Source organism: Oxyura jamaicensis, chromosome 6, assembly GCF_011077185.1.
Source record: "Oxyura jamaicensis isolate SHBP4307 breed ruddy duck chromosome 6, BPBGC_Ojam_1.0, whole genome shotgun sequence".
Lineage (NCBI taxonomy): Eukaryota > Metazoa > Chordata > Aves > Anseriformes > Anatidae > Oxyura > Oxyura jamaicensis.
In genome coordinates, this window is record NC_048898.1 from 10,118,052 (window position 1) to 10,143,995 (window position 25,944).

General features: G+C 37.0%; 1 protein-coding gene across 2 annotated transcripts in view; it reads right to left on the reverse strand.

Annotated features, from left to right (window-relative positions):
• Positions 1–25,944, reverse strand: part of NRG3 (neuregulin 3) — a 402,024-nt gene that overhangs the window by 294,687 nt on the left and 81,393 nt on the right. The window contains exon 1 of one of the 2 annotated variants that reach the window (XM_035330413.1): positions 6,752–6,770. The exons of the other annotated variant lie outside the window; for it this stretch is intronic. Within the exon in view, the coding sequence (XP_035186304.1) occupies positions 6,752–6,758 (7 nt within the window). The 5' untranslated portion in view covers positions 6,759–6,770. Of the gene's footprint in view, positions 1–6,751; positions 6,771–25,944 lie in introns of those variants that run through there. 2 annotated transcript variants of the gene reach the window in all.

Consider the following 25,944-nt stretch of genomic DNA (forward strand, 5'->3'; position numbering starts at 1 on the left):
AAAGTGAATTCTCATTTATATAGTTCCTTAAAATATTATTATTGCAGTTATTTTGTTCATGTATCTTCCACATTTCTATTGAGTTTAGAAAGAAATAGATATGCCATGCTTCCTGCTGTAAAATGCAAAAAATATTAGTTTATCTGTTTGTGATCTATGTGAAAATAACTCAATGCTAATGGGGCCTAAAGGCTACCATCTATTTTCTGCTTTACTACAGAAAACCTTAAAAGATATAGCAGGTTCCATAAATGACTTAGCTATCCTGCATTTCTCATGCAGTGTTGTTATACTATGGTTATTCCCATTCCTTCGGGGTTTAAGAATCTGCTCATCACTGACAATGCTTTGCATACGTGTCACAAGCAGGAAATTGTGCAAGATGAGAAATGCAGACAGTAAACTGCAAACCTCTCTTCCTTTTGGCCCCCATCTCGTTCTCTAAAGACAGTAATGCACTATTTACTCATTCTGCTCCTGCACCGAGTTCCATGTTCTCTTTAAAAAAAAAAAAAAGGAGAAAGAAAAGAAACACAACGATGAGACTTAAAAAGAAATGGATACATTTAGCTGAAGGTGCACATAGTTTTCTGAAAGCACAGATCAAAGCTGGGAACAAATTTGTAGAAGCACTTCTCATTATTTTTGAAACATCCAACCACTCTTTAAAGTAACCAGAGGATTTCAAACTAGCCAGGAAGAGATATCAATGGATCCAGTTTCTGTGGTTTTGCAGATAAATTCCCCCCCGGATGGATGTTGTACTACAGTATTCAGCAAGCCACTTGCTCTCCACCTTTTAATTTGAGGTACATACATTGAGAATTGGTAATAACCAAAATGGCTGATTTCTGCTGTTCAAACAGCAGCAGAAACGTGCATCTGAAAACTCTAAATGCAGGCCAATAATTCCACAATATATATTCACATAGCCTATGCAGATGAATTCCCATTGGGTGAGGCTACAGAAGAGAATGGCATTGATGTGTAGAGGGACGATTAACAGTCAGAGATCAAACTCCAATTAAGATGTCCTTGCAGTACTGATTGTACACACTTCAACAGATCAGTGGGCACATTTCATCATGACTCTAGAACAGTGGAAAATATGACAGCATGTCTTGGGTTATTGTGATTATAAGAATTGCAGATAGGCCATTTTCTCTTTTTCCTTGATGTTAGCTAAACGCAAGACTCTTAATAAATGTGATACTTGCATACAGATATCTTCTACATAGGTTAAAAATACTCTGAGAGAAAAGTACACAGAACAGTCATCTAGGTAGAATTCTGCCCAAGAAGTTCCATCCAGTGGACCAACTAATTTCTTCAAACAAGGCATCTGATTGTAACTCCATAAAGCAGTGCTAAGCAGCTAACATGAAGATCAAAGCATTTTAAAGCCTGCCTTGAGAAGATTACAGTGTTAGAGTTAAAGTGATACAGATGAAGGCTGATGAAAGATGAATCAACATTTTCTTTTGTAACGGAGCAGTTTGGACATTAAAGTATTCGAGCAATTTTACTTTGGAGGTTATGTCAGAACTGCAGCCTCAGTCCTTCCTCTTCTTAGTACAGATGCTACTTCAAAGTGAATGTATATAGTATTATCCAATAGCCAATAATAAAGCTGTAGCAGAACCAGATAGTTGTTCTTTGCACTGTTATACCACTGTCTCCAGACTTAACAGAGCTGAACCAAATTCTCTCTCCTATTCAAACACAAAACAGGTGGCATATTATCACATATTGTTCCAGATTTGCACCCCTTCAACCAATAAATGAAGGACTGGATAACATACCAGAAGAGAATTAGGTTTGTTACTTCTGTGAAAAGAATAATCCTTACCCTGACCTCAGCCAACTGGCCAGTTCAATTATACAGTAGGGAACACTGCATATGCTGGCACATTTCTAAGGTGAGCATATAAATTAGAAAAAAAGAAGACAAGACACTAGAAAACAGCCAGGCAGCGCAGGCTTCAATCTTACAGTGAAATAGGCAACTGAAGGTTTCCAGAAAGACAGCCAGCTAAGCAGAGAGGGTAAGAGGTTCCTGCAGTTACACATGAAAAGCTCTGAAAGACAGGTAGCGGATGCCCAGAGAACAAGAAATTGCCCATGACCTTCCAAAACAAGAAACTCATCATCGGCCCTCTCATCTCCTCTGCCAGGCTCAGGATGCACACATCGTTATATAGTTCATTTATAAATGCTAAAATTCTTCACCTCCTTCTTTTTCTGAGTTTGACTGAAAATGCTTATGTGCTCAGTAATAAACACTGCTGAAATGAAACCCTCCGTAGAAAGGAACAACATTCTCGCTCCATAAAACACGATTTCGAAACTATGTTAGGAGAGCCTGTAAATGCTTGGAGACTGCCTATTCTAACCAACTAAAGACAGTACAGTTCACACAATTGTCTAGTTCATTACCAAATCTTGTAAATATTTTATTAAACTGCTTTACAGAAAATGCTCTTTGAATTTGTCCCTGCTGCACGAATGGCTGTTATGCTCAAGAGGTGAGTGCCCTCATCCACAGCTGAGAACACACTACCAGAAGCAATACAAGAGCAAGTAACTGTAGAAGAACTGTAGAGAATACTGGATGGTTTCTTTGCGTAGCAGCGTAAGAATTCAAGTATGTCTTGTTCAAGTTTTGGTGTTCCAGTTCACTCCTTTAGTAGAAACATCTCCCCTCCCCTCCTTCCCCCGCCCCCTTTCATTCACCACCAAGAAGTATAAAAAAGGGCTAACAGAAACAGCTTGGATTCAGCTACAGTGGAAGTCAGCTACTTAAATCATACATTTAGATAGGCAAAAAAAAAACTAATGTAGTGCAGCTCTTCTGTCCCATAAAGTAAATAATGCTCTTAGCTTACTTGGTCCTGAAGTCTCCGATGACAAGGAGACCAAGCCTGCCAGAAATTAGGCATTGCCGAGATATACTTAATATATATATATATATATATTTATTTTAATACATTTGGTTCCAGTCTACTTCTCTTCATTACAGTGCCACATGGTTTATGCAAGATTATTCTACCCATGCTTCATTTGCAACCTTCCCTCATTATTTTGCCTTTTCCCTCACTCTCTTCCCATCAGTTAAAAAGCTATTAAAAATGTATGGCTAAAAATAAACTGTGATGCAGTATATTGGAAAAAGATGGGATTCAGTTTTGATTAGGAACACTTGACCGTAAAGCTATGCTTTTCTTAAATAGCAGTAGCAGCTAGAACAGGCAACTTTTCACATTTCTTTTTTTTTTTTTTTACTGACAATTTTCTAGTACTGCTTGCATATAAAATATTGTAATTTTAACACACGTGTTTTAAATAAATAACTGCTCTTCAAAAATGAATATTTGTGGAAGAAAAATAAAGCTAATAAATAGTTGTGATAGTTTAAATGAGGACCAAGCTATGTAACTGAATTCAATAATTTAAGTTCCATATTAGCTCTACTCAAGGTAAGAAATTTTAGGTAAGAAATAAGATGCAGCAGTGTGGAAAAAAAAAAAATAATACTTGAAATAAATACACACACACAAGTTTCAATTCAATTCAATTATTACTACTGACAAGATGAAGAACCTACAAGCAGAAATGTTCTGATAGCTCATCAGTTATTACTGGGGAAATACATATATATATTATAAAACTCTTAGTAAAAGTGGGTACTATCATAAAACCTAAGATGTTTAGTAAGACACGTCTGAATATATTAAATAAAATTTCCCACTTGTCTTAACATTTAGTCCCTAGAATACACTGGTTATTTTCATGAGCCAGTATTCAATGTGATACCTCTATCAATGGGAATAATACTCTGGAAAAAAACATATATATATATGTCACTAGCAGAATTATATGAACAGTATGACTGTTATTTCAAAGCCTGCTCAAGAACTGTGTTTTCATGAGTAGAAAGGAAGAACTCTCAGTACTCAAATCGAGTCAAATCCCAAAGTGCACATTCTGTACAATGCTTATTTGCGTGACTTAAAGCTGCATTTGGCTTGCATTTAGACTCCAGTGTTTTTGTGACTGAACTGTGACAATATTTTTAATCTCTCTCTTTTCTACTACACAGAAACCATGTTTATAGCAGATACTTAAGCTTACTTTACTATTACTACAACTGATGGTTCACCTATTACATTTGATCACTTACCATCACCCAGCTGGTGTTAAAGACTCAGAAAAGTCCTCTCGCCTTATAATCTTTCAATTGCTTATTCTAAATAGGCACAATGGTAACTAATGGAATAGATTGTGCTTAATATAGTCAGCGTAGTTACTAGCAAAACACTAGACCATTGTAAAATGAGTTGCAGAACAATTGAAACAGAAACAAGTTGTTAAAAATTTGTGCAAAATTAAATGGGAAATTTCTAGATGATCTATTGCTTAAGTTGCCATGTCCACCTGGATATCCTAAGCAGCTATATTCTATATTTATAGGTGAGGAAGAAAAGCCCATGTAGTTCCAGTTACACAGGAAATTCCAATGTTCACAAAATTTATTGACTTCTGAGCTTTTAATACAAAGCACAGGAGATGCTCTGTTGAAGAACTGACTTCAGCCCAATTACCTTTGCCTACACTAATTCTCTGCTGTGGAAACACAGCCTTAACATTCTTCATTTGGTATTACAGCAACTCTATGATAACTATTATAGTTGTTATAGCAACAGATATGAGAGAACAGCAAACAAACAAACAAAATAAAACAAACACACTACCACTCTGGAAAGCTTAAGTTGAAAAGAATACTGAACTCCTGGGTCATGGAAGCCAATATCTAAAACTAAGATTTGATCATTGCTATCTAGGAAAGATGTCGAGAACTGGAGATATTGACTGTCAAAGGTTTTGATGCAGACATATTTCAATTATATGATTACAAAATGTGAACATTTAGATGCTACCAAATTACTAAATCTAGCATTACCTTGTCTTCCTTCTTTAGGATGAAGAACAAATAATTCCTTCCCCTTCTACAGTCCCCTGTAACTGGCCATTAACATGCATATAAGCTAATAAGCACTCTGGGGTATACTTAAGACCATTTTAAGGAGGATTATTTTTAACAAGCAAAGAATAGGTGCATCTATGAAGCTCAGAAACATTTATGGCAAGAACAGCTGAATGCTAGTTAAGGACACAGGATGTATGTAAACTTCAGCAGCATGATTCAAGTTCCAAACTATTTTGATAAATAAATAAAATGCCTTATTTGATATATTTATATGATATTGACAAGTCCTATTAAAAACAAACAAACAAACAAACTTATTTTCAGTTACGTTAGACTTTGTAGTTTAACTAACACAAGGCATAAGTTAGGTGACTGTTCTCACTTGTATCAGTTCACCCAATCTCACCTAAGCAGTTCACGTATTCTCTGTTACCAGGATAAATCATATCAAAATCACTCTAACCCCAACTGCCTCTTAAGCACAGGCCCAGAAAATGTTACTCATTTCATAAAGACGGTATCTCAGATTTCCATCTATAACAGTGTTGACTTGCAATTTACATACAGCAACTTGTTCTGAAAATGTCTCCAGAACTGAGTTAAATGGTATCCATTTTCAGTAAACACTCAGGGCAGTATCAAGTCAACTGCTAGTTCTTCATGCTGTCCAAAGACTGCATGCCTCCTACGGGATGTGCCCAATAGCGTAGATACTACATTACTTTGATTAAATCTCTCCATCATAAACAAGAAGTAAAATTAACAGGTACTTGTTAGCACTGAATCATGTCTCTTTATTGCAATGTTTCTCTTTATTGCAATATAGTTTTAATTAGAGTTTACAAGACAGGCCTATGAGATCCAGTGAAGTATGGGGCACAGAAGATGGGTTCTTAAGGCATTCATTTCTGCCTATTTAATAATTACGGTGATATACTGAACACTATGCAAGATATTAGACACATTCATTAGGGTATTATCTTTACTCTCCAGGAGGGCGTTCACTTTTTCATATTACTTAACAAATATGCAGTAACGCTAGCCAATTTTAAATATTCATAAAAACATGGAAAATTAATCTGTTTTCACTTTATAAGCTTCCATTGCTTAAAAAAAAAAAAAAAAAAAAAAAAAAACACTCCAAACTTAGATAAAACCCATTTTCATTGTATTATCTCTGTCCTTGCTTGATCCCCAAAATCTTTGTTATAAATTTACATACCTACAGCTAGCAAACAAATTTCCTTCTTGCTCAAATAAAAATAAAAATAAAATAAAAATAAATAATAATAATAAAAAAACTGTAAAAATCCACATATGATATATAAACTTTGAATGGCAGGAAAGGGTTACATAAATAACAGTAGGTCTCTGTCACCACAAAGCAAACAGTGAAAATAGAGCTTATAAAGCCATCTTCTTGTAGGGCTCCATAATTGATTCCCACATAATTTGATATAGCCAACCTCAAATGAAAAAAGTAGAGAAGAAATTGCAACTCAGAAATGCATTTCTGATACAACTCAGAATTGTATTTCTTGTCCATAAAAGCTAACACAGCTGCATAACTTTTGCTGGTAACACACAGAGTCAGGTTCTGTGCAGTAGATTTCTTCATGGCATTAGATGCTGTGATGGAGAGAACTGTGGTAATATTTTAATAAACATTAAGAAATAAAGAGACTGAAACGTTCTCCTAGCAGTTTAGCAAATTTTACAAATATCAACACCTACTAGTTTCTACATTTCATAAACATTATTTACCCATCATCTGAATCTATGATCTTGTGAGTTGCACTCAGCCGATGTTACACAAATTATGAGAAACTCTTTACAACACTGCTCACGTGACTTAGTAGGTCCTGAATTTTCCTAACTTGCTATTGAAGTAACTTTTCAGTAGCTGCACAGCATACCTTCAGTCATGTATGGCAGTGCATCAAATTGTCTGCTACAGGCAAATAACACTAGAGCAATGGGACTAGAGATAAGGCAGAACACCACCACCAGTTTGCTGTCTTTGTTAAACCTAAAGCATCATGAGTAAAGCTAGATATCTCTGATCAGGCACAGCATGCAAATACCCACTGTAAATTTTTTCCTCACTGCTACTACCAGGGAGTATAATTTGCTATAATTTAAACCCACAGGTTTAAAATGGCAGTGGATTAGGTGAATTTTGCAGATACCTGTGTCTTCCTGCTATCGCCTCTCTGGTACTGTAACCCCCTCCAGGCACAGGACCACATTCACATTTACCACATTACATATGAGGAATCAACACCTACTGCTATTACTAAAGCAATTCATCCAGACCTCACTTGAGCATAAAAGACCTGCAAGGAAGGAAGGCTGAAGGATAAATAAAGTGTGATAAAACATAGCCTGTGGGTCACTAGATGAGCACAGCTGTAACAAGGGAATAAATGACAATACCAAAACATAAAATAGTACTCACTTACAATAGGATCCACAGGCTGCTCTTCTTTCATGCAAACCTCTGCCAGAGCTGCTGCATCAGCACTTCTGCCATTAGTAACCTCATCCCTATTTTTTACACCGCTGAGTTCATCTCTCTCAGAGTGAAAGATGTCCCCAAACCCAACAACCATAATGCGTATCCAGAACCTCCCCCTAGGTCAGACCTCCAAATCATCAACCTTTATCATCTAAGTCAGAATCTTTACTTCAGAAAAGCCAGAATCCTACCTTCTTTCCCCAGCAGCTTCCCTGCAGAGGCCATGACCAACCAGCTGAGCTAGCCTGGCCTGGCCCAGTCCTCTCCCAGCTGTTCTCAATGGCAGCAATGCCCCAGGCCCAGGGAACCATCCCCACCTGAGGCTGAGAAGCAGCTTGGCCCTAAATACCTAAATACCTAAAGAAATTAGTAGCATGCATAGATGGCAAGATCAGTAGTCTACTGAGGCCAAAAGTGCTGGCTAGCAAGGACAGGACAAAATGCTTTCACCATGAACACGTGTATTTTGGGAGGTGACTGATCCCTCAGGGTTACATGTTGTAGTTATAGTGCAAAAAAGGAAACATATCTGCATGATAATATTTTAGTGATATAAACTGAGATGAAACAAAACCTTCTTTCACATAGGTCTGCTGTATCCTGATATGCCAAGGCAGGCAGGAAAAGCCATCTGTGAAAGGAGAAGGTCTTAGATATGCTCAGATCTTTTTCACTAAAATATAAACCAAGGTTTTATATTAAAATGTTCATCTCACTAGATATCCTAGCATCCCTGACTGCTAATGTTTTCAACAAACTTTAGAGGTAGAAACAACTCCCTGAAGAAAAGGCCTGTTCAAGCAGAAGTGCAAGGAACAAATACCCAGGCAGCCTCAACTACTCTCTTTACTGATTAATCACACCTCTGAGCAATAACGCACCTGCTGATGATTTAGTATGCAATTTTACAAAACAACTTAAATATAAGCTTTTTTAATTATACACGTCCATGACATCCATGAAGTTGAGGATAAATTTCAAAGGGAATTGATGTAGCTATAGGCACCATTTCTTTTTGTTTTTATTATTAATCCATTAACAAAGTCCATCTATTCCTCATTTATGTATTCATACCAGTAACCCTTAAACGATATATTTAAGATGCTCTTGATCGTCAGAAACAAGTAGGATTAAAAGCTTTTTTACTACAGCACTTTTTTTTTTTGAAATTTATATATAATACTTGTCCAAATAAAATAGATTAAGCCCAAATCTCACAGACTTTTCTGACATGCCAGAGATTGCCATTGCTCATTACAAAACCTGCCTCTTCTTCAAGTAGATTTTATTAATGGCTAGGCATTGCTCTGACATCTGCTCTACTGGGGATGAACTTAAAAATTGTTCCCACACTGGGCTCTAGAAATGAGCATAAAAATATGCCAGACTACCAGTAATTTATTCCAAAGAAAAGAGGCATCGCGTATAGCTGCAATGCTTCTTAATGTACAGTTTTATATCATATTTACATGTACTAACATATTTTTTTAAGCAAAGTTTTCAGTTATGCTTTAGCTAAGTAGAAAAATATCACATCAAATAACCATATATACCTGAAGGCAGGTATATATTCAAACAGAGATGTCCTTGCTGCAGACAAAAGCCTGTCTTTTAAATACATGCTTTGGCATAAGCAATGTTAATGAACTGAGACACAATGGAGTGACCACAGCAAAAAGTGGACCACCCTGGAATACAAAGCAGTTTTCATCTAACTTTCGCTTTCAGAGTCCCGAATTCAAGCCAGAAATGAGTTTTTTTTGTTTGTTTTTTTTTAAAAAAGCTCCTCTCCAACATGCTCAACTTATTAAAAGGAGTGGAGCATCAGAGAAGCACTTGCTGATGGCTGACTGTATATCTCTCACAAATCTTTAAAAAAGTACTCATAGATTTACAGTAAAATGGCCTGATTTTTTTTTCCATATTTTCAGAATATAAAAGATGAAAATGCAAAATATTTTGTTGGTTTTGCACAAGGAAGGAACAAAGATGAAACTGTTCTTGAGCTTTAACATTACTGCTCTGGCCTGGCTAATCTCAGAAATCATACTATCTTCAAATACATTTAGAATGACTTTTTTTTCCTCATTATATATCAATTTATTTTACAGGTTACATACCTGGGAACTTTAATGATATTACACTATTCAATCCATTAAAAAACAGGTTCAATTCTGTTTAAGTTCCAGTATACTTACACATAACTCAACTATAGATGTTCTGCTGAATTTCTATGTTATGGCTGCAGTGTACTGCACATATTGCTAGTCATCCATAAAAATGAAGGAAGACTCAAAGATAAGTTCAAAGACTTAGGAAGGTACCAATTTTATATTAAAAAAAATATCATAGACTATTGAAACTTGAAAAAATCTTAAATTAACATGAAAGGGTAAGTCCATTTCTGGTATTTCAAAACAAAGGTGAACTCTAGCATCTGCAAAGCCATGTGGAATTTTTGTACTTTTACAAGCTTTGTTTTATAATAGAGCATCATTGGTTTTCATTATGTTTGCAGGAAACTTAATCAATATTGAGTTTTTAAAATTCATTTTTGGGTAAAAGCTTTTGACCTAAAATATTCTCATTCCATCCAGAAATATTTTTATATTTGCATGATATTCTTCTTGTGTTCCACTGAATTATGTTTAACCACCTGAGCTGTCTTTTCAGATCTTAAAAATAAAGAGCATTCCTATGCTCACATTTCACCTAAGTTGGTATGAGAGAGTTGTATTTGTCTTTTGTATGTGGACTCGTGTTTCTATTCAATAGCTTTAAAAGAAACATAACTATATATAAACAGTGCATTAATTGAAAAGTCATTAACTACTTCTAATCATTTTCTTCTATCACCACCTGGCACACAAAGCCACATTAATTATAAAGGGAACTAGAAATATTATTTTGAAATTATTGAAGGAAATGCAACACACAGTTAATGATACTTCTGAAATAATAAATTCCACTTTCATCCTGCTTCTCAAATACTGCAAATACATTTCAAATACTAATGAATTATTTCTCTCGGCGCTTCTATGATGTTGAAAAGAGGGAAGAAATTAAAACAGTGAAAGATTGTTTGTTTCAGATCATATCATCCACCACAGGACAAAGAAGGCTGGCAGTACAAGTGAAAACAGTATAAAAATAAAGATATGAGGACATTAAGATAATGACCTTGTAATTTTTCTGTTGTGCTCTGTAAACCTGGTAGTTCCTTACAAGAGTATCTGGAGTATCAAGAGTTTCAAGAGTTTCCTGGAGTAAGGAATTTCATTTTTAATTTCTTTCTTCATCGTCTACTTGCATTGATTAGTAAGATCCAACCATTAAAGATTTTGGGGGACCATCAAGCTAGCTATATGGTTTAAAGGTGAGCAAACATTTCATATACTAAAAGTGCACAATACAGATTTGAGAAAGAAAAAGAGCACAGCAGAGAAAGGTAGTAACCAGTAGCAAAAAGTATGTTACACAATTTTCATCATAATTTCAGAATAATTTATGCACTCTGATTTACTTGAGTTGCACCAGAATTCCAGAAAATTAGACATTAGAAATGCACTGTGAATTACGGCTGTAGCTGTAATTCAATCTTCTTAATTTTATTAAGTTCAAATTGGTGTTCATATTTTCAGACTTCAAATATACATACAAATACTGCAATGAATTTGTTCTTCATAGCTACTTTAATATTTTACCATTTTTTATACAAGTTGAATAATTTTGGCACAGCATTTTTTAACTGGGATGATTTCATTCAAAGTCATTAATGTTACTTATATGGCTGACCCACGTTTATCATGTACATTACAGTTAATGTTGCAAATAGTACAACTGAACATTACTAACATGATTGGTTACAAAATCCGTAGGACAATTAGTCTTTATATATTTTAAAGCCATTAACCATTCCTACATTGAAAGTAGATGGCACAATTTATAAACTAAATAACTCTTTCATCCGTACTTCCCATGTTAGTCAGTAAATTAATGCTTTCAGAGTAATTTAAAATGTAAATTAATCTGGAAACACAAAGTCCTGCTGAAAATGCACTAATATATTAAATGGATGTTTTGTTCTCTGAGGAATCAAATTTTTGAAATTGCTGTTTTGAGAAAGTTCAGGCAACCTTTTTTTTTTTTTTTTTTTTTTTTCCACTTCCGACAGAAAAAAAAACAAACACAGCCATGCTGTTCAAAAACTGTTTCCCAGCATGTGGTGCTTACATGGACCTCCTGACAAAAAGGAGGGAAATGTCAGGTAAGCACTGAAATAACTGACACTATATTTTAGTGTTACAATTCTAAAATCCTTCCACAATTTTCCTGCCATGTAAGAATGCAAAAAGACAACTCATTAGGAATTCTCATGATATGAATGTTTTTCTTTATAAGAATATGAAATATGAAACACAAAATAGTAGATGTAAAATAAAACACTTGCTTCATATTATTACTCTACCTGAAATCTCTAAACACAAAAATGTAAAACACAAAAAAAACATAATTTCTGGAAACAGGTATATAAGCCAGAAATAAAAGTTGATGAATATAAGTATCTTTGTAATACTAACAATAGCTGGAAAGAATGAACTGAACCAGAGGGAAGCTAAGTGCACAATGACGTTTATTATGCACTAAACACATGGGCTCAGCAATCCTTACAGGCAAGGTTTCTGATTTCAGCGACACCACTCCACTCCCTGATTTGAAGGAGGGAGGAGTAACAACCTATGCTCTCGCTATCTCCTCTCCCTAAATGTGATTCCATATACAACACACTGACAATAGTTGCATAAGCCTACTTTTACAGCCAGCAAATATACCACGCTGACAGCACAGGCAGAAAACTTGTGCATACCTGTAACAATGTTTTGGTCACAGAACTGTACTTTTTCTGCCTAAAGTCAATGGGTTCACATTCATCTGTGTCTGTAATGAACATACAAATTTCAAGTTCTTGCATTCAGCTCTCAAAAACAGGAGAATAGTTTAAAAAGTAATTTAGATTACTATAATAGGAATTATAGAATGTATGACCATGAAGATGACTTGTCAAGAAAATACAAGTAAGCAGAAACATACAAAAGTGCTTTGCTTTAAATGTAACATTTGATAATGAGAGCTACAATTACTAATGAAAGGACCTCAAAGATAAAACACACACATACAAAAAAGAATTTAAATGTAAATTACTGCATCAAAAAGACATAGCTCCATGCAATATTATTGCATGGACTCCTACCAATCACAGCATTACAAGGAAAATAGAAGAACACAAAATGTAAGCAGCAACAAAAACACTTGTCACAATAGGAATTGCCTTTTTTTTTTTTTTTTTCAAAAAAATTCCTTCCCTATTCTTATGGATGTTGATCAGTGAGCAGGCAGATAAAAGAAAAATGGCAACTCAGGACTATAAGACTGAGATTTTCGTATTTATTCCTTCTCTTTGTTTCTGTTATCTTCCCCAGCCACAACATCTATGCCTCAAATTTGTTCTCTTACAGCCCTTGCTCTTGTTCAGGCCCATCTTTCTTTCCTCCATCTAGGTCTGTTTCTTTACCTAGCCCAGAAATCCTTCCTGAAATTAAACAGGGGTGTTTGACTTATATGTCACATGCTCTTTGCTGCTGATTTGACAGTTTTAAACAAAACACAGAGGAAATCCTGGCAGAACTCACTAGAGCTTTCTTCTGGTGTGTAGGGGGAAGAATGCTCTAAAACAAATGCAAACAAATGAAGCCTTAGCCTTAGGAGACTCTATTAAAACATTTCTTCCATTAATAGACTAAATCTACAATAACTTTGATTAATGATTTTTCTTCTGCATAGATCACAATAAACTTTCCTTCAGTCAAAGACACCTTTTGAAGTTTGTGGCTTGACAGTACAGTAAATCTGTCTTTAAAGCTCACAGGCCTGGATCAAAATCAATACAGGCATAAAAGATAAAGTGCTGATCCAGCACAGGTTCAGCCTGCTCATTGAAATTCATTCTGAAATGGTCATGGAGTAATTTTATACCAACCGCCTTTCTGCTGAATGAGATGTCTTGGTAACACCTTTCTACAAGAAGACATCACTGAATGAATCTCACTACTAACCGAGGCAACATCCCATACCTCCTATTTTATAATCTCGCAGATAAATTATTTCATTTCCTCATCTGACCTAGATCAACTCTGTACAGCAGTGTACTATAAAATTACATGGAGTAGCCTGTCCCCAGGTAGGACAGAAACACAAATGCTTCTTAGGTGAAAAAGCAGCAACCCAAGTCTTGCAGGACCAGGAGTGCAAAGGAGCCAGGATTATGAGTTAGAAGTGGTGACAGGAGCTGGATGAACTGCTAACTGTCTTCCATTATTGGCAGTTCCCTTGTTAGGTCAACACCTGTGACCAGTAACTTCTCATTTCCCAGCCCCCCAGCTGAGCTGTTGCTAGTCCAAATCTTGGAACACCTTGATTCCTCCCTCCTGCTTCAAAGTCCCAGAAAGACAAATGAGCCAAAAAGTTCTTGTTCCTTGTATGAGTTCAAGAAATATTGACATAAAATTAGAATTTATGAAAACCTGAGAGGACATGAGGTTTACCTTGCCCCAGAAAGAAAAGGGAGATAGGAAAGAGTGAGAATCTGTACAAAAGCATCCGTGGACTCTGGGCACTGGCTGCTGCAATAGCAGTGTCTGCTGGGAATGAGTGAAAAATATCCTGGAGAGCTCCTGGCATGTGAACAGGCTGCAGCCAAGGTCCTCAGCCAAAGCTGAGCCATCTTCCAAGCTGTACAAAACCCCTGGATGTGACAGGAGAAAACTGCTTGTTTAAAGAAATGACAGCCTGAGAAGCTGGCAGAAGTTTCACCTCGCATGCTGGATTCCACAAGCGGTTAATGGGAGTTATCTGGCCAAATGTCACAGATATTTGAAGAAGAGAATTGGTGACCTTTTGGGTAGCACCATTATGTCACTGGGACTGTCTGGGGGTCATCACTGATGTATGCAGAGAGGTCAGATGGTCCCACGGCACTCGTGCCTGGCGTGCTTTCACAGTCACACAGGACCTGGCAGGAGGGAAGGATTTCTGTGTGGCATTGGAAGATGGACAGACCATCTTCCTATGGGCATGAGGAAACCCTGAGAGCTCTAAAAGCCACAGGGAAACACCTGCAAACCTCATTCTTCCCCATCATCTTTTAATAACCTCCTGTGTGAGTTGGAGACTCCCCCCAGACAAAGGCACTCAGTGTTCACCAGAATCTTGGCCTCGCATCCCATTTCTGCCCCCACAGCCCTGCAACCACTGGAAACATCATTTTGAGAGTGGCAACAATGTGGAGACTGACAATTGTAAGACGGGGAATTTTGCTTTTAATTTGTTTTCTACTATCTCCGTTTATAAACACCGAGAGATCAAGGCTTGGCAACATAATTCAGTTTTATCTAATATTTTTTTCCATCACCTGTCACCAACTAAATACCACAAATAATGTGTAAGCAGTTTTACATAGAGTAAAAGTCTGTAGTAGTGTTACAAAATAATAGTGACATTCAGTAAATGCAGCCAGAAAACAACATATGATGCAGTTAGAATTAATATCCTAAACTGTTGCACAATGAAAGCACATTTTCCATCAAACCTATGTAATGCAGCATGTTTTTTCTAGTACACCAAGGCAGAAGAGCAAACTGGGATCCTTCATGAAAAAGAGGCCACAAGGCTGTTACTGATTCCTTTCCTATCTGTATGATGGCGCAAGAAATTAAAAATATTGACTACTCACTTTGTTCCTTGATTTTGTTTATTTAATTCTTACATAGTTGTTCAGATGCCTTTAAAATTTCCGCTGTCTTCTCCCCTGAATAGGCAGAACACAGAGAATGGCCTCTAAAGGAGGTTACGTTAAAGCAAGGATATACCGGGAGAAGGGCTGGTGGGGATTTGGAACCAGTGACATGTGATGGGCTCAGCAACTATTCAGGCTCAACCAGTGGGAAGGCCCAGTGTATAATTAGGGAGCTCTAGTCCCTCTTTCTAGCTCCGTTATGAAAAAGCAAGCAAACAAACAAACAAAATTAAAAAACAACAACAACATACTGCAATGATATGTTGTGCATTTTGCATAAACAAAGAAGTGGTTTTGTTCTTGGACAGGGAGCGGCCCCTTTAACCCATTTATAAACAGAGTGAAGTGAAGAAGCAAAAATCTAGATTATCATCCCGTGGGGTTGGAATTAAGGTTCAGCCTTCGGAGAAAACTCACACATGGATTTCAGAAATCCCTACAGTCTTACACCTCTCTTTAATCCCTATTTTACATCCTACAGATAACACTCAGTGTATGCCAGGAACAACAAAAATATATATTTTTATGCCTTTTACACCATTCTATTTTTTCTTCACTTTACATTGATTAAAATGCTCTGTGCCATAAATACTACATAAGGGATAATTTATTTAATGAAATAAATTGAAAGAACTTTTGAAGATCAAGTGTAAGATCACCCATATTTTACTGACAACTTCAAAGAAATGAAGAAATTGCTCTTAAAAGCCTGACTTTAAACCTTTAAACCTTTAAACTAAAATGAGCTTTATGTTTTTTTTTCTTTTGTTTTGTTTTTGTTTTGAATGGGACATTTTGAAAATGTCATATAATACATTTTTTTTTAATAAAAGGTAGGTGAGTCATATTGCAGTAACTGTATTGCAATAACTGCCAACTTTTTTTTTTTTTTTTTTTTCCTTCCTAAAAAGTGTGTTTTTTCCCCTTGAAGGCAACTACCAATTATACTTTCAAAAAGTACTTACTGGAGAGGACAACTTGGTGGACAATACTACAATACCTATTATGCTATTACAGGCTCAGATTCTGAGTTCAGGATCTGGATCTCCACTTGCCAAATTCTTCCTTGTCAGCACTTTGAATTCTAGGGAAACAGTGTGCATGCTCTAACCAAAATCCAGACCCAAACTACTAGATCAGAGAACTTAGATTAATGTGTTTGAACCTCTCACATTTAGAAAAATTTATAAATTACCCCACTGGAGAATCTCATGGTTAATGCTGGAAAATACAGTACTGTGAGGTGACCCACACAGTGCTACAGGATTTGAATAATTTCATTCCTCTTCAAGAAAGCACACAAACATATGTTTAACTTTAATCATAGATCATCTTACTGCTTTCATCTGGACCTAATCATTAACCATAAACACGTGCTTAAATGCTTCACTGAAAAAGGATGAGATTACTCACACACTTACAGTTAATTGTATGCTTAGATGTTACAGTGGCCTCTTGGCAGGCTACGCTGTGTGCTGTGGCTGTTCAAAGCAGAAGCAAGCTGTAATGCAATTATGGCCTTCTTTCCTACCCTTAGGAAGTTGTGTGGGGTAGGTCGTGTATGGCCAACTCTGCAGGGAACTCTCCAGTGAGAACTGGCCAAAAAAGTCCCGTTTTTTGTTGTTGTTGTTGTTTTTTCTAAAAAAAAAGCACCCCTAGGAAAATGATAATATTTCTAATACTGAAAATGACTTATTTCCCAGTAAGAATACTGATTAAAGGATTAAAGTTAATAGTTATTGTTAAGTCTACTTGTTTGACACCAATATTAAGCTAGTCTAATAAAGTATTATGGAGACTGCATAACCATGCTTTTGGTATATACAAAGACCCTGTCTTCAGCAGCAGCACTGGAGATGCTGTCTGTATGCCAGTTCTACGTCTTAACGTGCTGTATTTGTGGCCCTCATGACTACATTGTCTGACTGCTTCCTTAGAGTTTCAAAAATAAAATAGACTGAGCTCATAGCAGAAAGCTGAAATCCAGTTTCCAGGAACTAAATTCAGTTGAAAATATCTATCAAATATGAAGCCCTTCTGCTTGGAATAAAAATGGTGTTATAGAAGGACTAAACTAGTCTCTTCTAAATCTCCCATGATTTCATATTCAGTCATGTCAAATTGTTTAATCCAGTAAAAGGCTGGTTACCAGCACAGGGACAGTCAAATATATGAGCACTTTAAGAAGAAAATAGGATCTGTAAAACTAATAGAGATCAACACCGTAACACAGCTGTTTGGTTTGTAGGCACTTACAGAGCATTGCATTTAGCAAATAAGCCACTTGTCATAGCTGTTCACGCACTTAGAGAAGTATTCCTCCTAACTGGATTGCTGTACTGTAAAGCAATGGTGTGCTGACTGTCATGATTTCGTACAGCTGGGCAAGTAAATAGGCTTTGATAAATGCTAACACTTGTTATGAAAACAAACATCACTTGTCCCAGGGAGCAATAACTCTGGATTATGTCCATCACTTGGAAAAGACTTCCACCTACCGTCCTACACTTCTGTCACAGTTACTGAAGAACCCACTAACTACTTCATAATGCTTCTGCAATTACCGTGCTCTTCATTTTACAATATCAAAGCACAAAAGAAAAAAAAAAAAAAAAAAAAGTATGCACCTTAAAAGGCAATGCATTTTGAGTACCTATTATACATTTATTAAACCCAAACTCTTGTTCAGCATCCACATCGATGTGAATAGTTTCGTTCTTGTACTTCATCTCACTTCTAAAATCAGTTACAGTTCTTACAGAGTAGATTACCTTCAAACATGATATTCAGTTTAAAACTAGGTAGTAATCCAGAATTAGTTTAAGTTTGGTCATTTGGCTGTTTCTTGATATTTAAAGAATATAAGACATCTAATGGCTAGTTTTTATCTGCACAGTTCTCTAGTCACCTGAATCAGCCTGGCTTGCAAAGGAAAAAGGTAGAAATTGGCAGAGTTAAGAATTTAAGTGTATGGGGGCCTGAGGAATAAAACAAAACAGCTTCACACCCTTACCTCCACATTTTAAAACAGTGATGCCATCTATGTGAGCTCCTAAAGTAAGAAAGACATTTCAATTCTAAGCTGGGCAGTGTATTGTTAAAGGTTACAGGTTAGACTAGATGATCTTAGAGGTCTTCTCCAACCTGAATAATTCATGATTCTATGATTTAAATTTGCTTTAAAAATTTCTCTATAGGTTCACCCATGTCATGATGTTACAATTTTCTTAAGATTTGGTTGCTTCCGTACATCATCATCTTTGGCAATCCAGTAGGAAGATTAAGCAATGAATAGACACAAACAGAACCTACAGCATATTTGGGGGTCTTGTACGTCTAAAGCTTTTAAATTACATTAGCATCATGGTGAGGGAAGCCTTAATTGCCTTTAGCTTTATCCTATTTAGCACCACAGTTGTTTGTAAATAGGATATCAAGAGAGAAAGAGCTGTGTTAGGTTCTAAAAATAAAGAAAGGACGTAACTGAGAAAAGGGGGAATATCATCTCTTGGAATAGCTGTAGGACACAAAAAGGATGGAGTACAATTTCAACATACAGACAGACTCCTGCTGGGGGGTAAGTAGTAGGAGAGTCTGATTAGTGGAAATAAATAAAAAATAGTAATTAGCTTGATTCTGCCTGAAATAAGAGCAGAGTACAGCAGCACAGACAATGGCTGCATGTGGCATCAAAAGCCACAAGTCAGGACATGGCCATGCTGCTGTCATCCACTGGGAGACACGCATGGCTGGGATGTGATCTAAGCAGACAGCACTGCCAGGATCTTTAGGGTGGGCATCCAGCATAAACATCTTAAAACTACACTCCACTTTATTCTCAGTTATATAAAAGACACAAATAAGTTATTTCAAGCAAACCACTGATCCCACTGGGGTGAAAAAATAAGATTGTGGACACAGACTATAAACCACACTGTTGTAACCTATCCTCACAAATTTTGCCATATATATATATATATATATATATATATAAAATACACAATTACTAATTACTTTTTCAAATTATTCTATTTGTGAAAAGACGGATGTGGCTCAGCTTCCTGAGCAGTACTTTTCAAAATGTTATAGCCAAGGTGAAAGAACACTATCCACAATTCAATCTTGCTAACTTTTTGGTGAAATTCTTGCTCCTTAGACATGTGCAAATGCCTTAACCTCCCTAAAAATCCTTCAAATTACTTTAATCTTAAGTAGCATTATTGTTTGCAAAAACTATAGGCATTTAGATTTTAAATAACAAATAAATGAATTGTTTTTCTGAAATAATCTAAAAGGGTTCAGAGACAAAGAGGAAAATTACTGACTGAGAGGTAAATTACTGATTGTAACTTTTAAGGCCTACAATTAATCTAATGTCATTTGTCATTACCAAGTGTGAGGTACATATTTTCCACTGATTTCATGAAACACAAATATTTGTTAGTCTTTTGGGCTAGATAACTTATATGGTTAAGTAAATACTGCTAAAAGCAATACATAAAAAACTGGTTCTGTCATCTCCCAGTTTTGGCCAGAAATAAACAGATTCAGTAGTATAAAAATGACAGCTCTGTGAGTCCAGGTTCACTTGCAAGATTTTAAAGCCTTAAACTGAAACACACTTCTTGAACCTAACTTAGTCACCGATGATTCAGACAGATGTCTGGCATGGTATCAGCCTAACTATCTGAAGCTCAATTTTGATTCCTAGTAACACCTCAAACAGAAACTATTGATAGAAGATTGATAAAGCTCAGAAGATCGATTATCATGAAAATTAAATGCAATTTACTTTAACTATCATCATAAGCTCCTATGAACAACTTAGAGGTTTCTGTTTACCTAATGAAATACACTGCATTTTCTGGCATAAAAACAACCAAAATTTCATTTAAATACATACAGCTTCTTCCAGATATGTCTAAAATGATTTTTAAAAGCTACTAAGGATTTATGTAAGGAATTGTAAAGCCTTGTTTATTAAACGAACAAACAAACAACAACAACAAGAAAAGAGTTGGCTGGTGGAAAAAGGTAACCCTCCCACTTGTTTTTCTGTCACATCTGTGCCTTACCTTTATACAACAGCACATACACAAGTCACCCACAGGACTCCATTACGGGTACATAATGTACGGCGCTCTGGTTTCCGCTGTATTATGGTTTGAGGTTTAGTAGGCTTACAGTTTCATTTCATTACCTGCACTTTTAAACAAATTACATGGATCCTTATGGAACACTGATAGCATTTGTTGTACACATCTGTTTTTCAGAGACAAAGCAGCTCTATTTGTAACTCACGCTGCATCTGTCTGGTATCACAGCTCAGAAGACGTGTTACTTTCAGATGCTTTGCTCATGCTTTGTTTTTTTCCTGATGTTTAAGCCTGCAAGTGAAGAGAGCACTTCCAAATTTCAGACATCTCTCCAAATCCAATGGGACAGCAACGTGTGTGTCTGCTAATGATGACAATCCCAAATGGACTGAAGCTCCAGGCTCAGGTAGGATGCTCTTGTAGCATACATACATAAGGATTGTACCAACAGAACCCTTTGCTTCACTTGCTGCAGTCAAACAAACAAGCTCTTTATGACATGTAAGCTAAAAGCCTTGCTCCAGTCCTTTGCCATTTGTAAGCACAGTCAAGAAGGTAAGGACATGAAGTATTCATCAGAATAAGTATTGAAATCTGGCTGACTTTGCTGAGCAGTGAAATTTTAACTTCTAGATAAAATGTATTACTTATCAATTCCTCTACTCAGCCCATGTTTCCTGTGAGATACAGACCAGACCAGCAAGATGAAGTCCTTTACCTGGTAAGGATAAAGAGCAGCTTTGATCTCCAGCATCAGATCAAGGCTGCCCAGACAGCAATTACTCTGAGGTAGGCGGCATCAAGTTCTGTACTTGTATTTAGAGAAAACCTTCATAGGTGAAATCAGCAAACTGTCAACTGATGAACAGGACAAATAATTTTCTCTGCAATACCTCATTCTATAAGTTTATGTTGGCCCAAACAGTTTAGATAAAATGCAAAGAGCTAAAGAGAAAATAACAACCCTGAAAAAATCTTAAAATCAAATAAGGGTAAAAGGTTGATTACTTAGAAGAAAGCTAAATTTTTTATACTTATCAGGGGATCAAAACTAGAATTATATTGATAATTTTATACTTCTTGCAATACTAGAGATGTTGGTGAGCTTCTAGCAGCTTCTCTTTCCTGAGGGAGGGGGCTGCAGGCCGGGCACAGAGGCACCCGCCAGCCCCACTGCAAGCCACTGCAGAGGTCTTTATCGGATCAGGGGATGTGCTACTCCACTCCAGCTCGGGTGTAGTCTTCATCCTCTCTTGATACTTCAAGTGTTTCCCGCTCTGGGAAACAGGTTAGAAAAAAGTGTCCTCCAGAAGGCTAATTCACATGACTTCAGGAAGTAGGAACCTGATATCCTATTGCTTGCATGGGATGATGGAAACACGTAAAACATAACTTATGAGAGTATACTTTTAATTGCATCTTTAATAGTTACTAGTTAATCAGAATAATGCAATCAGTTTAAGAAATAATAATAACAATAATAATAATAAAAAAAAGGTAGAACTGCTAAGTTGGTAAAACATCCCTTTTTCCAGTCCCAATAAAGATACTTATAAGTAGTTTTTTTGGTTAAGTAATTACAAGTAAATATATATATCAAACAATGCACGATGATCAAGTAAACACAAATTTTACTTTCATATACAGAAAAACAAAAAACAAAGGAAAACAAAACAAACAAAAAAAGCAACCAAAAAAAAAAAAACAACACAACAGTTAAATTTGGCTTGATGGGAGCATCTTAAGTCTCTAAAAAAGCACAATTTACTTGATAATTCTGAGTCCCGTTGGTAGAGCTTCTGAACATGAAAACAGTTTTCAATAGGTTCGCAAATCATTGAGACATTATTCAAATATGGCAAAAGAAGGCCAAAATAAACTCTCACGTTAACTCTATTAGAAGTTCTTTGCTTATCTTTTAACATGCTAATTCTGCTTTGTACAAAGGTCTGTTTTGGAATTAGTTTGTCACAGCATAAGGAGAATCTTCTGTGTTACCTCGTGCAGTGCAGGACATTGGAAGTGCAGCAGAAATTCAGACCTCTGAATGAATTTTTCACTTAAAATGTCTTTCAGCTCAGGTGATTGGGAACAAAATTATGCATTCTCCATCACTTTGCTGTACTAAGCATTCATCTGTTACGCTGGTGTCAGCAGTACTGCACTTTTACTGCTTTCCTATTTCTTTTGTATGTAAATCTCCAGAATAATGAACTAGAAGCTGTCACATTGTTCAAAAAATCTCCACCAGACATGAATTGTGTTTATCCTGACCAGGCATGTTTTATCAGGACTGGGAAGGTGGTAGGTGCCTTAGAAGCTTAGATTGCTCTAAACCAGATTGCTCTAAACCAGATGCAAGTGTCCTGTGCCAGATGTTGCAGAGGCTATCAGGCACATCTCTCCTATATAGTGCACCGCCTCGAGCGAAGACATTGTTTCTTCAAACCACTGGCTCAGTCTAATTATTATAGCTTGATTAAAACTTCTGTCCTTATTCATCAGGACAGGCCTGCTAATATGAACTCTGCAGACAGAAATTTGTGCCCTGCCTCCAAGGGGATAATGTCCCACTATTGTCTTCATGAATTTTTGATACTGGTGATCCACTTCTACAGTTAAGCTAATTTTTTGGCTCACCTCTTCAGGGCCTAATTCTAAGCACGCACAGGTGAAATGTGCTCAGTGTGTGGATCTGACCTGGAAAAGTACGCAGCATTACATCAAATTGGTTTGGCAAGCGGCAGAGATCCTTCATGCTTCACTTCTACCGATAAATCAGAGTTTATTTAGATACCTCCGTATTTAAATACTGCCACTGCTCATGCTGAAATCAATCTCATGTTAACATACCATTTTTCCTTCCCCTGGAACATTATGGCACCCCTTGCAAGCCAGGCACTCCTCCGCAGGCGCTCCTGACCCTGTTCAGTCCAGAACTGTTTACATGCTTTACAAAGCATGCATGGGAATTGCTAACCCACCGCTGGAATGCAGAAATCTCTCAGGTGAAACAGAGCAATTACTTAGGAGTGCCCAACTCACTCTATTTATCACAGCTAATTATTTGAGGTATTAACTGATGTTTCACTAGGTGATTCACAGTTCTTTCAGGGTTGTAATTAAAACCATAGCTCTGGGCTGAGGCAGAGTATCAAGGCCATGCCCTGCCCTTGTACCTGTGCTTCCAGGAGAGGCAAACAGGCAAATACAAATGCACGCAGCACACTGAATCTATATTTAATATATTTTCTGGAGGCCGGATCGACGGTGTGTTGAATCCATTTGCGGTTTGCTTCTCCCAGAGAAAATTAGACATTGTTAGAAAAATAACAGAGAAAATTCAGCTTATTTATCTAAACACTAAAAAGAGGTCATTCCTCAGAAGGTTCCCATAGCAACTGTGGCTGTCAAAGGCAGCTGAGGAAGGTGCTGGTTGACTCCGGTCCTCATCATCGGAACCAGCCTGTGCCCATGCCCATGCTCACCAGAGACTGCACAGCCTCTCTTTTATTCAGCACCAATGCAGCCACACCCAGAGGGAAAACTGCTGCCTCCTGAGCTCATCCCAAGAGGAATTCACGAACAGCATTTCCTTCTTGTGGTGGGCTACGCTTGTCCTAATGATAGAGAATGACCAACAACCAAGCGCTGGCCTGAGAGCCCATAGCTGGTCTGAACAGACAAGATTTTAGAGCAGCACTAAATATTTCCCAGCTGGCCTGGGAAATTATGCACATTCGTTCTTTTCGTTCAGTACTACTGAAGCCCATGCAGCATATTATTATTTCTGATTTGTTGTATCTAAGCTTGAACCTAGCCCCTGATAATAAAAGGACAAGTTGCTAATCCTTTGCATCACACAGTTGCTATCATCTGACAATTTTATATTCATACTTTATTGATTCTTGTGCAAGAAATATTCTCTGATTTTTAAATTACACACATACTAGAAAGGGCTCAGCCTTATCTCTCTGCCTTTGGCCGGGTACAAGAAAGCTATAAAGATTTATTTATTTATTTATTTATTTTAAGGATGATAGTACAAAGAGGGATGCTGACAACGTGATTTAGATCTGCTTAGAACCAGCAAGTAAATTCATAACAAGTTCATCTTATCTACTAGCATAAAGAGGGAGTGGGAGAACGCTCACATTACTGGAAGGATGCAGTTTGCAGAATGACACAGCATCTTATCAAAGATGTTATTCTTTTTGAAAGACACACTCGCATTTCCTCTGTCATCAACACAAAAGCTTCAAAAAAGATGAGCTTATTTATTAAAATAAGTGCACGTGTTAAAACTGAATGAAACAAAAAGCAGAGAAGCAGTCTATAAAACCCATCTTCCCCTGTTACAAAACCACAGTGTGTGCCATCAGGAGCAGCAGCACTGAATCAGTTTGGCCATAGTGACAGAGCAGAGAATCTGGCCTTACGCAATCTGGTATTTGTCCAGAGAAAAACACCCTGTCCTGCAAGGTGTCCTGTATCTTTACAGGTACCTTCATGTCTCCTGGAGATTAAAATTAATACCACTCAGTACCACAACAGCCAATTTCCCAGTAGACACTAAGTGAAGCTTCCAGGATTTGAAGGTACTCCAGCTGCCTTCAGCCAGATGCTGGAAACCTCTGCAAAAAGTTACTGGGAAAATCTGCCCTGCCCGAGCTTTAAGTGTCATCTAATAGTTCCTAATGCATTTTTCTCTTGAATTCCTTTTCATTTGTTCTTCTGACAGAAACAAGCTCAACATCCCCTGGACACACAAAGCCTTTCCAGTACTGTTAAAGGTTTCAGCCCCCATCAACGTTTCTCTATAATTATAGTACAAATCTCTCCCTTTACCATTATGCAGAGATCAAGCACTCCAAGGAGCAGCACTCGGTACAGGTCACACAGTTAACATCTGGATCCTGTTCTAATTGCCATGATGGTAATCCAATGTATAATTCATGTTGCAAAGCATCGAGGGAGCCTCACAAAGACAGCAGTACCGGTTCCCTTGCTGCTTCACAGCTCTCTTTGGAGTGGCTCTGTCATTTGTGCTCATCAGGAGTCAGGGAAGTTCAGGGCCAAATCAATAAAAACCATGTCCTGCCTCTATAGCCTGGGCAGAAATAGCCACATCAATACAGAAAATCAATTCTTCTTTCTGTAGTTGCATAGGATTAGCATCAAGGAAGACTGGTATTTATAAAAAGATTAGCATGCTTCCTCTCAGAAGTCTTTGGAAGTACCAGAAAGTATCTATTTTTACAGATCCTTTTCTTGAAAACCTCACTCCTCTTTACCTTTGTGATTTTCACATATTTTTAGTTCTATGACCATATAAAATGCAAAGTTCTTTCTATGCTAGCACTCTTTATTGAAAGCAACAGCAGCCAATAGCTTTCCACATTTTTCACCAAACAAAACGTCCCTGCCAAACAAAACTTAAGGTAGCGTTCACAGCAGATGGGGTGCCTTGTATGCCCCGATTCACACACCA